Source organism: Leptodactylus fuscus, unplaced genomic scaffold, assembly GCF_031893055.1.
Source record: "Leptodactylus fuscus isolate aLepFus1 unplaced genomic scaffold, aLepFus1.hap2 HAP2_SCAFFOLD_233, whole genome shotgun sequence".
Lineage (NCBI taxonomy): Eukaryota > Metazoa > Chordata > Amphibia > Anura > Leptodactylidae > Leptodactylus > Leptodactylus fuscus.
In genome coordinates, this window is record NW_027440256.1 from 96331 (window position 1) to 113626 (window position 17296).

General features: G+C 46.8%; 1 protein-coding gene across 1 annotated transcript in view; it reads left to right on the forward strand.

Moving 5' to 3' along the window:
• Window positions 1-5546, forward strand: part of LOC142187398 (V-set and immunoglobulin domain-containing protein 10-like) — a 90764-nt gene extending 85218 nt beyond the window's left edge. Inside the window, exon 12 of the mRNA XM_075261604.1 lies at window positions 4466-5546. Coding sequence (XP_075117705.1) covers window positions 4466-4525 — 60 coding nt within the window. The 3' untranslated portion in view covers window positions 4526-5546. The remainder of the gene's footprint in view (window positions 1-4465) is intronic.
• Window positions 5547-17296: the final 11750 nt, after the last annotated feature.

Here is a 17296-nt window from a genome sequence, read left to right on the forward strand (position 1 = left end):
CTGTGACAAGGAGACTGTGAAAAGGAGACCATGGCAAAGAGACTGTGACAAGAAGACCGTGACAATGAGACTATGACAAGGAGACCGTGACAAGGAGACCGTGACAAGGAGACCGTGACAAGGAGACCGCGACAAGGAGACCGCGACAAGAAGACCGTGACAAGAAGACCGTGAAAAGGAGACCGTGGCAAAGAGACCGTGACAAGAAGACTGTGACAAGGAGACCGTGACAAGGAGACCGTGACAAGGAGACCGTGACAAGAAGACTGTGACAAGGAGACCGTGACAAGGAGACCATGACAAGGAGACAGTGGCAAAGAGACTGTGACAAGGAAACTGTGGCAAAGAGACTGTGACAAGGAGACTGTGAAAAGGAGACCATGGCAAAGAGACCGTGACAAGGAGACCGTGACAAGGAGACCGTGACAAGGAGACCGCGACAAGGAGACCGCGACAAGGAGACCGCGACAAGAAGACCGCGACAAGGAGACCGTGAAAAGGAGACCGTGGCAAAGAGACCGTGACAAGGAGACCGTGACAAGGAGACCGTGACAAGGAGACCGTGACAAGGAGACCGCGACAAGGAGACCGCGACAAGGAGACCGTGAAAAGGAGACCGTGACAAGGAGACCGTGACAAGGAGACCGTGACAAGGAGACCGCGACAAGAAGACCGCGACAAGGAGACCGTGACAAGGAGACCGTGACAAGGAGACCGCGACAAGGAGACCGCGACAAGGAGACCGCGACAAGGAGACCGCGACAAGGAGACCGCGACAAGGAGACCGCGACAAGAAGACCGCGACAAGAAGACCGCGACAAGAAGACCGCGACAAGAAGACCGCGACAAGGAGACCGTGACAAGGAGACCGTGACAAAGAGACCGTGACAAGGAGACCGTGACAAGGAGACCGTGACAAGGAGACCGTGACAAAGAGACCGTGACAAGGAGACCGTGACAAGGAGACCGTGACAAAGAGACCGTGACAAGGAGACCGTGACAAGGAGACCGTGACAAGGAGACCGTGACAAGGAGACCGTGAAAAGGAGACCGTGGCAAAGAGACCGTGACAAGGAGACCGTGACAAAGAGACCGTGACAAGGAGACCGCGACAAGGAGACCGCGACAAGGAGACCGTGAAAAGGAGACCGTGACAAGGAGACCGTGACAAGGAGACCGTGACAAGGAGACCGTGACAAGGAGACCGTGACAAGGAGACTGTGACAAGGAGACCGTGACAAGGAGACCGTGACAAGGAGACCGTGACAAGGAGACCGTGAAAAGGAGACCGTGGCAAAGAGACTGTGACAAGGAGACTGTGACAAGGAGACCGTGACAAGGAGACCGTGACAAGGAGACCGTGACAAGGAGACCGTGGCAAAGAGACCGTGACAAGGAGACTGTGACAAGGAGACTGTGACAAGGAGACTGTGACAAGGAGACTGTGACAAGGAAACTGCTACATGGATTCTGTGATTGTTCTCAAGAATTCCAAGACAGGTTTCTTATTTTCTGGTATGATGACTAGGCCGCAGTGCTGGAGTCCACTGTGAGGTCATTGTCCTAAAGGCCCTGACCCTACAAGCAGAGGGTGATGGAGCCAACCTGATACAATGGGGCGGCCTCCAGTATTCCAGTGGGGACTAGATGACACTATTTCACACAAGGGGGCCCTCAATAAATTAAAACATAACTTTTAATAAATTGCACCTAAAATGATGGCGCCAAACCCCCTATAAAATATGAGTGTAGTGATTTCTGATCCTCTCCCAGTCACCGCTACATGTCTCATTACAATACAGCAAGGTAACAAACTACAATGGTGACAGGTGTCACTCGCCCATCCTCACATATACACTGATATTTTGTTTCTTTGGACACCCATATACTTATTGCATTGCTGTACGTAGTAGTGCAGGATTTAGCTGTTACCCCGGGATAAGAGCTGGTGGTGATCGGGCAAAGGATAGGACAGCGGGACAAGCTGTTTAGAATCGGGACTGTCCCGTCGGATCTGAGACAGTTGGGAGCTAACACCACTCGCCACGTACCATAGACACAAATACACCCAAACCGTGCACTAATACCAAACATAAGGGCACCGAACTGACACCATAGTCCCTCTCCTCAGACTCCGGGGGACGGTCACAGCCAAAATAACAGTCATTGAATTTCAGATTGATTATACATAAAAAGGATGTAACAAGAAGGCACAATGAGAAATAAAACCGCCATAAAGTACCACCCTGCATTTAGTCTGATCCGAAGTGGTCAGAGCGTCCAAAATCAGAGCCTGAGCTCATGTCCAGGATTCTCAGCTCTGTTAGTTGCTGGGACCTCCCACCTGTGAAGCCATCATTAGTTATTGTGAGAGCTTTGGGCCGGCCTGACTCATGGAGCTGAGATGTCTGCGGTCCTCACCACACACTGACCACTCCGGGGCCTTGTAAGGCCATCTCTGTCCTGACTCATGGAGCTGAGAAGTCTGCTGCCCTCCCCACACACTGACCTCACTGGGGCCTTGTATGGCCATCTGTGTCCTGACTCATGGAGCTGAGAAGTCTGCTGCCCTCCCCACACACTGACCACACCGGGGCCTTGTATGGCCATCTGTGTCCTGACTCATAAAGCTGAGACGTCTTCTGCCCTCCCCACACACTGACCACACCGGGGCTTTGTATGGACATCTCTGTCCTGACTCATGGAGCTGAGACATCTGCTGCCCTCCCCACACACTGACCATACCGGGGCCTTGTATGGCCATCTCTTTCCTGACTCATGGAGATGAGACGTCTGCTGCCCTCCCCACAAGCTGACCACACCGGGGCTTTGTATGGTCGTCTCTGTCCTGACTCATGGAGCTGAGACGTCTGCTGCCCTCCACACACACTGACCACTCTGGGGCCTTGTATGGCCATCTCTTTCCTGACTCATGGAGATGAAACGTCTGCTGCCCTCCCCACAAGCTGACCACACCGGGGCTTTGTATGGTCGTCTCTGTCCTGACTCATGGAGCTGAGACATCTGCTGCCCTCCCCACACACTGACCACACCGGGGCTTTGTATGGTCGTCTCTGTCCTGACTCATGGAGCTGAGACATCTGCTTCCCTCCACACACACTGACCACACCGGGGCCTTGTATGGCCATCCCTGTCCTGAGTCATGGAGCTGAGATGTCTGCTGCCCTCCACACACACTGACCACACTGGGGCCTTGTATGGCCATCTCTGTCCTGACTCATGGAGCAGAGACGTTTGCTTCCCTCCTCACACACTGACCACACCGGGGCCTTGTATGGCCGTCTCTGTCCTGACTCATGAAGCTGAGACGTCTGCTGCCCTCCCCACACACTGACCATACCGGGGCCTTGTATGGCCATCTTTGTCCTGACTCATGGAGCTGAGACGTCTGCTGCCCTCCCCACACACTGACCACACCGGGGCCTTGTATGGCCGTCTCTGTCCTGACTCATGGAGCTGAGACATCTGCTTCCCTCCACACACACTGACCACACCGGGGCATTGTATGGCCGTCTCTGTCCTTGATCATGGAGCTGAGGTGTCTGCTGCTCTCCCCACACATGACCATACTGGGACCTTGTATGGCCATCTCTGTCCTGACTCATGGAGCTGAGACGTCTTCTGCCCTTCTCACACACTGACCACACCGGGGCCTTGTATGGCCATCTCTGTCCTGACTCATGGAGCTGAGACGTCTGCTTCCCTCCACACACACTGACCACACCAGGGCCTTGTATGGCCATCTCTGTCCTGACTCATGGAGCTGAGACGTCTTCTGCCCTCCCCACACACTGACCACACCGGGGCATTGTATGGCCATCTCTGTCCTGACTGATGGAGCTGAGACATCTGCCTCCCTCCACACACACTGACCACACCGGGGCATTGTATGGCCATCTCTGTCCTGACTCATGGAGCTGAGACGTCTGCTGCCCTCCCCATACACTGACCACACCAGGGCCTTGTATGGCCATCTCTGTCCTGACTCATGGAGCTGAGACGTCTTCTGCCCTTCTCACACACTGACCACACTGGGGCCTTGTATGGCCATCTCTGTCCTGACTCATGGAGCTGAGACGTCTTCTGCCCTTCTCACACACTGACCACACTGGGGCCTTGTATGGCCATCTCTGTCCTGACTCATGGAGCTGAGACATTTTCTTCCCTCCCCACACACTGACCACACCGGGGCCTTGTATGGCCATCTTTTTCCAGGCTCGTAGACTGAAAGTCCTATACAAGTTATACAGTAGCTGCACTGGCACATTGATGCGAAATCCCAGTACAACCATCAACTCAAACATTGAGACCAGACCAGACTCATGTAATAAGAGTATATAGTATATACATGTGTCATCACATACATTGTACAGGATTGTAGAAGTGATAAATTGTATCCTGTGTGTGAATTGTGCTCAATACTCTTCTCTTTATCTCCATACAGCAGCTGACACATCCTGATAAGTCCGTCTACCACACGGTGATGCCCGGGCCGGGGAGATAAGATCCGGGTCTTTCTCTTTGTATGTTCTACATGTAACCTGTCTCTGCGTGTGACTGTCTAATAACCGCTGAAGTCCGAGGCGCTGGATGGAGAAATAACCGTCATACGTCTTTTTCTCCCGCATCACATTATGGCGCCACCTCCTGGAGATCTGTCACACGGCGCCAATCTTATGTATTACTAGTTGTAACATAGGTGAGCCCGCTCTTCCATGGCAATAACACATGGTCATACTAAACCTTGGATCAGATGATACGTGTACATGAATTATAATGATGATAAAATAATATGCAGCATCTCGTCCTCTTGTCCTCTCGTCCTCTTGTCCTCTCCTTGTATAAATGACATGAATGGACTGATCACATATTATTGCTATAGTGACATATCTGTCACATTTATGTTTGCATTATAATGCGCCGCTTCCTGCTTAGCAGTTTTCTATTGTAAAATGTTGCAAAATATCCATCGACTATGAAGACCTGACAATTGCCGGGGTGAAGTAACCGTGAGACAGAGAACAGACGGCTCTTTACTGCCAACTCCGATATTAGGACGAAGCAATAGCTGATAATAAAGATCCATCAGTGGGAACGTCAGGGCTCTGTGATTCCTGAAGATGGATTTAGGATGTGTCTCATACACCGCCCTTTGTATGCATACATGCACATACATGCACCGCCCTTTTACGCATACATGCACATACATGCACTGCCCTTTGTACGCATACATGCACATACATGCACCGCCCTTTGTACACATACATGCACCGCCCTTTGTACGCATACATGCACATACATGCACCACCCTTTGTACGCATACATGCACATACATGCACCGCCCTTTGTACACATACATGCACATACATGCACCGCCCTTTTACGCATACATGCACATACATGCACCGCCCCTTGTACGCATACATGCACCGCCCTTTTACGCATACATGCACATACATGCACCGCCCCTTGTACGCATACATGCACATACATGCACCGCCCTTTTACGCATACATGCACATACATGCACCGCCCTTTGTACACATACATGCACCGCCCCTTGTACGCATACATGCACATACATGCACCACCCTTTTACGCATACATGCACATACATGCACCGCCCCTTGTACGCATACATGCACATACATGCACCGCCCCTTGTACGCATACGTGCACATACATGCACTGCCCTTTGTACGCATACATGCACATACATGCACCGCCCTTTGTACACATACATGCACATACATGCACCGCCCTTTGTACGCATACATGCACATACATGCACCGCCCTTTGTACACATACATGCACCGCCCTTTGTACACATACATGCACCGCCCTTTGTACGCATACATGCACATACATGCACCGCCCTTTGTACGCATACATGCACATACATGCACCGCCCTTTGTACGCATACATGCACATACATGCACCGCCCTTTGTACGCATACATGCACATACATGCACCGCCCTTTGTACACATACATGCACTGCCCTTTGTACACATACATGCACCGCCCTTTGTACGCATACATGCACATACATGCACCGCCCTTTGTACGCATACATGCACATACATGCACCACCCTTTGTACGCATACATGCACATACATGCACCGCCCTTTTACGCATACATGCACATACATGCACCGCCCTTTTACGCATACATGCACATACATGCACCGCCCTTTTACGCATACATGCACATACATGCACCGCCCTTTGTACACATACATGTTCATACATGCACCGCCCTTTTACGCATACATGCACATACATGCACCGCCCTTATGCACATACATGCACCGCCCTTTGTACATAACACCGGTAATTGGGTTACAGTGGCAAAGTGATAAAAGATAAAACAACTATATAAATAATCAGAAAACCGTATACCGCTTATTTTGGAAGTGTCCTTTATATAAGGTATGATCTCCTGGAGCCATAGGAGTGACGGCTCTGTCATGTGTAGCCATGGATACAAATCTCTATCTACAGGAGAAAGAACAAATAGACACTGACATGGAACACAAAGCAAAGAAAAGCTCAAACAAGTCAATGAGATTTTTGCAAATTGCAGCATGATAACTTGTAAAATTGCGGCATGATAACTTGTAAAATTGCGGCATGTTAACTTGTAAAATTGCGGCATGTTAATTTGTAAAATTGCGGCATGATAACTTGTAAAATTGCAGCATGTTAACTTGTAAAATTGCAGCATGATAACTTGTAAAATTGCGGCATGATAACTTGTAAAATTGCAGCATGATAACTTGTAAAATTGCGGCATGTTAACTTGTAAAATTGCGGCATGTTAACTTGTAAAATTGCGGCATGATAACTTGTAAAATTGTGGCATGTTAACTTGTAAAATTGTGGCATGTTAACTTGTAAAATTGTGGCATGATAACTTGTAAAATTGCGGCATGATAACTTGTAAAATTGCAGCATGTTAACTTGTAAAATTGCGGCGTTTCTGAGATAATAATGAAGGAAGACGAGGAAAATGCAACAGAAACTTGGAAAGAAAAATGCAACAATTTTGTGTTTTTTGCTGCTTTCGCTACACGGATCCCTCCCATCTAATAAAGCACAAATAGAATAGAAGACATCATCTTGTTTTCTTTGTCTTTTTGCTGATATTTTTGCTGTATCCTCTTGTGTATTTTCTCTTTCCTGTAGACACAAATATGTATATACTAGCATCTGCCCGTGACTTCGTCTGCCCGCTGGTGTTGGCGCTGAGCCGCTTATATTTAGCCAATTGCAGTTGTGGATGATCCGCCTGCTCCCGCGTCTCGGCTCTGCTACATCGCAGCATATGTACAGCATACTCAGTTGTATGTACATCTCTGCATATGGAAAGCGTACTCAGCTGTGCTACAGCGCTGCCTAAGCTCTGCTACATCTGGACATTTGGATTATAGGGGTGTTCTTATGTCAGTGTCTGAGCAGCTTCTGTGTTGGAAACGGCTGAACGGATGGTGCAGAAATTTGCCGCAGTTCAATCAGCCTGCTCCTGCGTCTCGGCTCTGCTACATCGCTGCATAAGTGTAGGACACCCAGCTGTATGTACATGTTTGCATATGGAGAGCCTATAGAGCTGTGCTACAGTGCTGCCTAAGCTCTGCTACATCGGGCAATTGTGATTACAGGGGTTTGGTTATGTAACTGTCTGAGCAGCTTCTGTGTTACAAAGGGCTGAATGGATGTTACTGAAATGTTCCAAAGTCCTCCCCCCTCCCCCATCAGAGGCAAAACAACACATTCCCTGTAGTGCTCACTAAAACTCTACACCCGATATACTCCTCTTGCCCTCACACAGCCTACAGGTTCTGTAATCTCCTGATCTTCTATGAGACTCCATTTTCTTCAGTTTTCACACTGTCCAACTTCAGGCGATATAGCTCCGCCCACAAAATAGCATGTAGCTCCGCCCACTGCCTACCGTGATCCTAGAATGGCTCAAGGACCTGTGATATTGTCATCACAGGTCCTTTAGTGTTGTGTGAACCTAAATGCCTTCACTGCGGTCGTGTAGTGACGTCATTTACCGGGATAAAAAGAAGCCGATGTTCTAATCGGGATTCCTGTCTATGTGTGTGGCAAAATTCATGCAAATCCGTTCAGGGCTCGTTCACATCTGCGTTGTCCTCTCCGTTGTGCAGGTTTCCGTTTCCTGCATAAAACAGAGGCAGGATACGGAAACCTGCAGGATTCTTTCTCAGCCATTCATTTGAATGGGTGAGAAAGCCATCCGGCCGTGAGCAGCAGTGAGCGTTTTGAGCTCTCCGCTGCGAAACCGGGTTTTATAATCCGGACACAGAGTCGGACATGTAGTACTCTGTGTCCAGATTAAAAAATCCGGTTTCACGGCGGAGAGCTCAAAACGCTCACGGCCGGACCCGGTCTGTGCTTTGCATCTTCTGGCATGCAGAAAACGGAAAGCACAGAACGGAAAGAAGAACGCAGGTGTGAACCGAGCGTCAGACGTTTTTGCATGATTGAGAAACAAACATCCAAACCCACAAACTTTCACATTTCTAATATTAATAGGGTAGGATAGGATAGGATTAGTAGGATAGGATAGGATTAGGGTTACTCCCTCCCTCCATCTTACTACTCCTGCGTTTCCATTACACATTGTCCATTGCCTGCACTGTATAGTGAGTTACTCCCTCCCTCCATCTTACTACTCCTGTGTTTCCATTACACATTGTCCATTGCCTTCTCTGTATAGTGGGTTACTCGCTCCCTCCATCTTACTACTCCTGTGTTTCCATTACACATTGTCCATTGCCTTCTCTGTATAGTGAGTTACTCGCTCCCTCCATCTTACTACTCCTCTGTTTCCATTACACATTGTCCATTGCGTTCTCTGTATAGTGAGTTACTCGCTCCCTCCATCTTACTACTCCTGTGTTTCCATTACACATTGTCCATTGCCTTCTCTGTATAGTGGGTTACTCGCTCCCTCCATCTTACTACTCCTCTGTTTCCATTACACATTGTCCATTGCGTTCTCTGTATAGTGGGTTACTCGCTCCCTCCATCTTACTACTCCTCTGTTTCCATTACACATTGTACATTGCCTTCTCTGTATAGTGGGTTACTCGCTCCCTCCATCTTACTACTCCTCTGTTTCCATTACACATTGTCCATTGCCTTCTCTGTATAGTGGGTTACTCGCTCCCTCCATCTTACTACTCCTCTGTTTCCATTACACATTGTCCATTGCCTTCTCTGTATAGTGGGTTACTCGCTCCCTCCATCTTACTACTCCTCTGTTTCCATTACACATTGTCCATTGCCTTCTCTGTATAGTGGGTTACTCGCTCCCTCCATCTTACTACTCCTCTGTTTCCATTACACATTGTACATTGCCTGCACTGTATAGTGGGTTACTCGCTCCCTCCATCTTACTACTCCTCTGTTTCCATTACACATTGTACATTGCCTGCACTGTATAGTGGGTTACTCGCTCCCTCCATCTTACTACTCCTGTGTTTCCATTACACATTGTCCAATGCTTTCTCTGTATAGTGAGTTACTCGCTTCCTCCATCTTACTACTCCTCTGTTTCCATTACACATTGTCCATTGCGTTCTCTGTATAGTGAGTTACTCGCTCCCTCCATCTTACTACTCCTCTGTTTCCATTACACATTGTCCATTGCGTTCTCTGTATAGTGGGTTACTCGCTCCCTCCATCTTACTACTCCTCTGTTTCCATTACACATTGTACATTGCCTGCACTGTATAGTGGGTTACTCGCTCCCTCCATCTTACTACTCCTGTGTTTCCATTACACATTGTCCATTGCCTTCTCTGTATAGTGGGTTACTCCCTCCCTCCATCTTACTACTCCTGTGTTTCCATTACACATTGTCCATTGCCTTCTCTGTATAGTGGGTTACTCGCTCCCTCCATCTTACTACTCCTCTGTTTCCATTACACATTGTCCATTGCGTTCTCTGTATAGTGAGTTACTCGCTCCCTCCATCTTACTACTCCTATGTTTCCATTACACATTATCCATTGCCTTCACTGTATAGTGATTTACTCGCTCCCTCCATCTTACTACTCCTGTGTTTCCATTACACATTATCCATTGCCTTCTCTGTATAGTGGGTTACTCGCTCCCTCCATCTTACTACTCCTATGTTTCCATTACACATTATCCATTGCCTTCACTGTATAGTGATTTACTCGCTCCCTCCATCTTACTACTCCTGTGTTTCCATTACACATTATCCATTGCCTTCTCTGTATAGTGGGTTACTCGCTCCCTCCATCTTACTACTCCTATGTTTCCATTACACATTGTCCATTGCGTTCTCTGTATAGTGAGTTACTCGCTCCCTCCATCTTACTACTCCTCTGTTTCCATTACACATTGTCCATTGCGTTCTCTGTATAGTGAGTTACTCGCTCCCTCCATCTTAATACTCCTGCGTTTCCATTACACATTGTCCATTGCCTGCACTGTATAGTGGGTTACTCGCTCCCTCCATCTTACTACTCCTCTGTTTCCATTACACATTGTCCATTGCCTGCACTGTATAGTGGGTTACTCGCTTCCTCCATCTTACTACTCCTGCGTTTCCATTACAAATTGTCCATTGCTTTCTCTGTATAGTGAGTTACTCGCTCCCTCCATCTTGCTACTCCTGTGTTTCCATTATACATTGTCCATTGCCTGCACTGTATAGTGAGTTACTCGCTCCCTCCATCTTACTACTCCTGTGTTTCCATTATACATTGTCCATTGCCTGCACTGTATAGTGAGTTACTCGCTCCCTCCATCTTACTACTCCTGCGTTTCCATTACACATTGTACATTGCCTTCACTGTATAGCGGGTTACTCGCTCCCTCCATCTTAATACTCCTGCGTTTCCATTAAACATTGTACATTGCCTTCACTGTATAGCGGGTTACTCGCTCCCTCCATCTTACTACTCCTATGTTTCCATTATACATTACACAATGTACATTGCCCTCACTGTATAGTGGGTTACTCGCTCCCTCCATCTTACTACTCCTGCGTTTCCATTACACATTGTCCATTGCCATCACTGTATAGTGAGTTACTCGCTCCCTCCATCTTACTACTCCTGCGTTTCCATTACACATTGTCCATTGCCATCACTGTATAGTGGGTTACTCGCTCCCTCCATCTTACTACTCCTATGTTTCCATTACACATTGTCCATTGCTTTCTCTGTATAGTGAGTTACTCGCTCCCTCCATCTTACTACTCCTGTGTTTCCATTACACATTGTCCATTGCCTTCTCTGTATAGTGGGTTACTCCCTCCCTCCATCTTACTACTCCTGTGTTTCCATTACACATTGTCCATTGCCTTCTCTGTATAGTGGGTTACTCGCTCCCTCCATCTTACTACTCCTCTGTTTCCATTACACATTGTCCATTGCGTTCTCTGTATAGTGAGTTACTCGCTCCCTCCATCTTACTACTCCTATGTTTCCATTACACATTATCCATTGCCTTCACTGTATAGTGATTTACTCGCTCCCTCCATCTTACTACTCCTGTGTTTCCATTACACATTGTCCATTGCCTGCACTGTATAGTGGGTTACTCGCTCCCTCCATCTTACTACTCCTATGTTTCCATTACACATTGTCCATTGCGTTCTCTGTATAGTGAGTTACTCGCTCCCTCCATCTTACTACTCCTCTGTTTCCATTACACATTGTCCATTGCGTTCTCTGTATAGTGAGTTACTCGCTCCCTCCATCTTAATACTCCTGCGTTTCCATTACACATTGTCCATTGCCTGCACTGTATAGTGAGTTACTCGCTCCCTCCATCTTACTACTCCTGTGTTTCCATTACACATTGTCCATTGCCTGCACTGTATAGTGGGTTACTCGCTCCCTCCATCTTACTACTCCTCTGTTTCCATTACACATTGTCCATTGCCTGCACTGTATAGTGGGTTACTCGCTTCCTCCATCTTACTACTCCTGTGTTTCCATTATACATTGTCCATTGCCTGCACTGTATAGTGAGTTACTCGCTCCCTCCATCTTACTACTCCTGTGTTTCCATTATACATTGTCCATTGCCTGCACTGTATAGTGAGTTACTCGCTCCCTCCATCTTACTACTCCTGCGTTTCCATTACACATTGTACATTGCCTTCACTGTATAGCGGGTTACTCGCTCCCTCCATCTTAATACTCCTGCGTTTCCATTAAACATTGTACATTGCCTTCACTGTATAGCGGGTTACTCGCTCCCTCCATCTTACTACTCCTATGTTTCCATTACACATTGTACATTGCCTGCACTGTATAGTGGGTTACTCGCTCCCTCCATCTTACTACTCCTGTGTTTCCATTACACATTGTCCAATGCTTTCTCTGTATAGTGAGTTACTCGCTCCCTCCATCTTACTACTCCTCTGTTTCCATTACACATTGTCCATTGCGTTCTCTGTATAGTGAGTTACTCGCTCCCTCCATCTTACTACTCCTCTGTTTCCATTACACATTGTCCATTGCGTTCTCTGTATAGTGGGTTACTCGCTCCCTCCATCTTACTACTCCTCTGTTTCCATTACACATTGTACATTGCCTGCACTGTATAGTGGGTTACTCGCTCCCTCCATCTTACTACTCCTGTGTTTCCATTACACATTGTCCATTGCCTTCTCTGTATAGTGGGTTACTCCCTCCCTCCATCTTACTACTCCTGTGTTTCCATTACACATTGTCCATTGCCTTCTCTGTATAGTGGGTTACTCGCTCCCTCCATCTTACTACTCCTCTGTTTCCATTACACATTGTCCATTGCGTTCTCTGTATAGTGAGTTACTCGCTCCCTCCATCTTACTACTCCTATGTTTCCATTACACATTATCCATTGCCTTCACTGTATAGTGATTTACTCGCTCCCTCCATCTTACTACTCCTGTGTTTCCATTACACATTATCCATTGCCTTCTCTGTATAGTGGGTTACTCGCTCCCTCCATCTTACTACTCCTATGTTTCCATTACACATTGTCCATTGCGTTCTCTGTATAGTGAGTTACTCGCTCCCTCCATCTTACTACTCCTCTGTTTCCATTACACATTGTCCATTGCGTTCTCTGTATAGTGAGTTACTCGCTCCCTCCATCTTAATACTCCTGCGTTTCCATTACACATTGTCCATTGCCTGCACTGTATAGTGGGTTACTCGCTCCCTCCATCTTACTACTCCTCTGTTTCCATTACACATTGTCCATTGCCTGCACTGTATAGTGGGTTACTCGCTTCCTCCATCTTACTACTCCTGCGTTTCCATTACACATTGTCCATTGCTTTCTCTGTATAGTGAGTTACTCGCTCCCTCCATCTTGCTACTCCTGTGTTTCCATTATACATTGTCCATTGCCTGCACTGTATAGTGAGTTACTCGCTCCCTCCATCTTACTACTCCTGTGTTTCCATTATACATTGTCCATTGCCTGCACTGTATAGTGAGTTACTCGCTCCCTCCATCTTACTACTCCTGCGTTTCCATTACACATTGTACATTGCCTTCACTGTATAGCGGGTTACTCGCTCCCTCCATCTTAATACTCCTGCGTTTCCATTAAACATTGTACATTGCCTTCACTGTATAGCGGGTTACTCGCTCCCTCCATCTTACTACTCCTATGTTTCCATTATACATTACACAATGTACATTGCCCTCACTGTATAGTGGGTTACTCGCTCCCTCCATCTTACTACTCCTGCGTTTCCATTACACATTGTCCATTGCCATCACTGTATAGTGAGTTACTCGCTCCCTCCATCTTACTACTCCTGCGTTTCCATTACACATTGTCCATTGCCATCACTGTATAGTGGGTTACTCGCTCCCTCCATCTTACTACTCCTATGTTTCCATTACACATTGTCCATTGCTTTCTCTGTATAGTGAGTTACTCGCTCCCTCCATCTTACTACTCCTGTGTTTCCATTACACATTGTCCATTGCCTTCTCTGTATAGTGGGTTACTCCCTCCCTCCATCTTACTACTCCTGTGTTTCCATTACACATTGTCCATTGCCTTCTCTGTATAGTGGGTTACTCGCTCCCTCCATCTTACTACTCCTCTGTTTCCATTACACATTGTCCATTGCGTTCTCTGTATAGTGAGTTACTCGCTCCCTCCATCTTACTACTCCTATGTTTCCATTACACATTATCCATTGCCTTCACTGTATAGTGATTTACTCGCTCCCTCCATCTTACTACTCCTGTGTTTCCATTACACATTATCCATTGCCTTCTCTGTATAGTGGGTTACTCGCTCCCTCCATCTTACTACTCCTATGTTTCCATTACACATTGTCCATTGCGTTCTCTGTATAGTGAGTTACTCGCTCCCTCCATCTTACTACTCCTCTGTTTCCATTACACATTGTCCATTGCGTTCTCTGTATAGTGAGTTACTCGCTCCCTCCATCTTAATACTCCTGCGTTTCCATTACACATTGTCCATTGCCTGCACTGTATAGTGGGTTACTCGCTCCCTCCATCTTACTACTCCTCTGTTTCCATTACACATTGTCCATTGCCTGCACTGTATAGTGGGTTACTCGCTTCCTCCATCTTACTACTCCTGCGTTTCCATTACACATTGTCCATTGCTTTCTCTGTATAGTGAGTTACTCGCTCCCTCCATCTTGCTACTCCTGTGTTTCCATTATACATTGTCCATTGCCTGCACTGTATAGTGAGTTACTCGCTCCCTCCATCTTACTACTCCTGTGTTTCCATTATACATTGTCCATTGCCTGCACTGTATAGTGAGTTACTCGCTCCCTCCATCTTACTACTCCTGCGTTTCCATTACACATTGTACATTGCCTTCACTGTATAGCGGGTTACTCGCTCCCTCCATCTTAATACTCCTGCGTTTCCATTAAACATTGTACATTGCCTTCACTGTATAGCGGGTTACTCGCTCCCTCCATCTTACTACTCCTATGTTTCCATTATACATTACACAATGTACATTGCCCTCACTGTATAGTGGGTTACTCGCTCCCTCCATCTTACTACTCCTGCGTTTCCATTACACATTGTCCATTGCCATCACTGTATAGTGAGTTACTCGCTCCCTCCATCTTACTACTCCTGCGTTTCCATTACACATTATCCATTGCCATCACTGTATAGTGGGTTACTCGCTCCCTCCATCTTACTACTCCTTTGTTTCCATTACACATTGTCCATTGCTTTCTCTGTATAGTGAGTTACTCGCTCCCTCCATCTTACTACTCCTGCGTTTCCATTATACACTGTACATTGCCATCACTGTATAGCGGGTTACTCGCTCCCTCCATCTTGCTACTCCTGTGTTTCCATTATACATTGTCCATTGCCTGCACTGTATAGTGAGTTACTCGCTCCCTCCATCTTACTACTCCTCTGTTTCCATTAAACATTGTACATTGCCTGCACTGTATAGTGGGTTACTCGCTCCCTCCATCTTAATACTCCTGCGTTTCCATTAAACATTGTACATTGCCTTTACTGTATAGCGGGTTACTCGCTCCCTCCATCTTACTACTCCTATGTTTCCATTATACATTACACAATGTACATTGCCCTCACTGTATAGTGGGTTATTCGCTCCCTCCATCTTACTACTCCTGCGTTTCCATTACACATTGTCCATTGCCTGCAATGTATAGTGGTTTACTTGCTCCCTCCATCTTACTACTCCTGTGTTTCCATTACACATTGTCCATTGCCTTCACTGTATAGTGAGTTACTCGCTCCCTCCATCTTACTACTCCTGCGTTTCCATTACACATTGTCCATTGCCATCACTGTATAGTGGGTTACTCGCTCCCTCCATCTTACTACTCCTGCGTTTCCATTACACATTGTCCATTGCCTTCACTGTATAGTGAGTTACTCGCTCCCTCCATCTTACTACTCCTGTGTTTCCATTACACATTGTCCATTGCCTTCACTGTATAGTGGGTTACTCGCTCCCTCCATCTTACTACCCCTATGTTTCCATTACACATTGCCCTCACTGTATAGTGGGTTACTCGCTCCCTCCATCTTACTACCCCTGTGTTTCCATTACACATTGTACATTGCTTTCTCCTTATAGTGAGTTACTCGCTCCCTCCATCTTACTACTCCTATGTTTCCATTACACATTGTACATTGCTTTCTCTGTATAGTGGGTTACTCGCTCCCTCCATCTTACTACCCCTATGTTTCCATTACACATTGCCCTCACTGTATAGTGGGTTACTCGCTCCCTCCATCTTACTACCCCTGTGTTTCCATTACACATTGTACATTGCTTTCTCCTTATAGTGAGTTACTCGCTCCCTCCATCTTACTACTCCTATGTTTCCATTACACATTGTACATTGCCTTCACTGTATAGCGGGTTACTCGCTCCCTCCATCTTACTACTCCTATGTTTCCATTATACATTACACATTGTCCATTGCCTGCACTGTATAGTGAGTTACTCGCTCCCTCCATCTTACTACTCCTGCGTTTCCATTACACATTGTCCATTGCCATCACTGTATAGTGGGTTACTCGCTCCCTCCATCTTACTACTCCTGCGTTTCCATTACACATTGTCCATTGCCTGCACTGTATAGTGGGTTACTTGCTCCCTCCATCTTACTACTCCTATGTTTCCATTACACATTGTCCATTGCCTGCACTGTATAGTGAGTTACTCGCTCCCTCCATCTTACTACTCCTGTGTTTCCATTACACATTGTCCATTGCCTGCACTGTATAGTGAGTTACTCGCTCCCTCCATCTTACTACTCCTGGGTTTCCATTACACATTGTCCATTGCCATCACTGTATAGTGGGTTACTTGCTCCCTCCATCTTACTACTCCTATGTTTCCATTACACATTGTCCATTGCCTGCACTGTATAGTGGGTTAGTCGCTCCCTCCATCTTACTACTCCTGGGTTTCCATTACACATTGTCCATTGCCATCACTGTATAGTGGGTTACTTGCTCCCTCCATCTTACTACTCCTGGGTTTCCATTACACATTGTCCATTGCCATCACTGTATAGTGGGTTACTCGCTCCCTCCATCTTACTACTCCTGCGTTTCCATTACACATTGTCCATTGCCTGCACTGTATAGTGGGTTACTCGCTCCCTCCATCTTACTACTCCTGCGTTTCCATTACACATTGTCCATTGCCTTCTCTGTATAGTGAGTTACTCGCTCCCTCCATCTTACTACTCCTGCGTT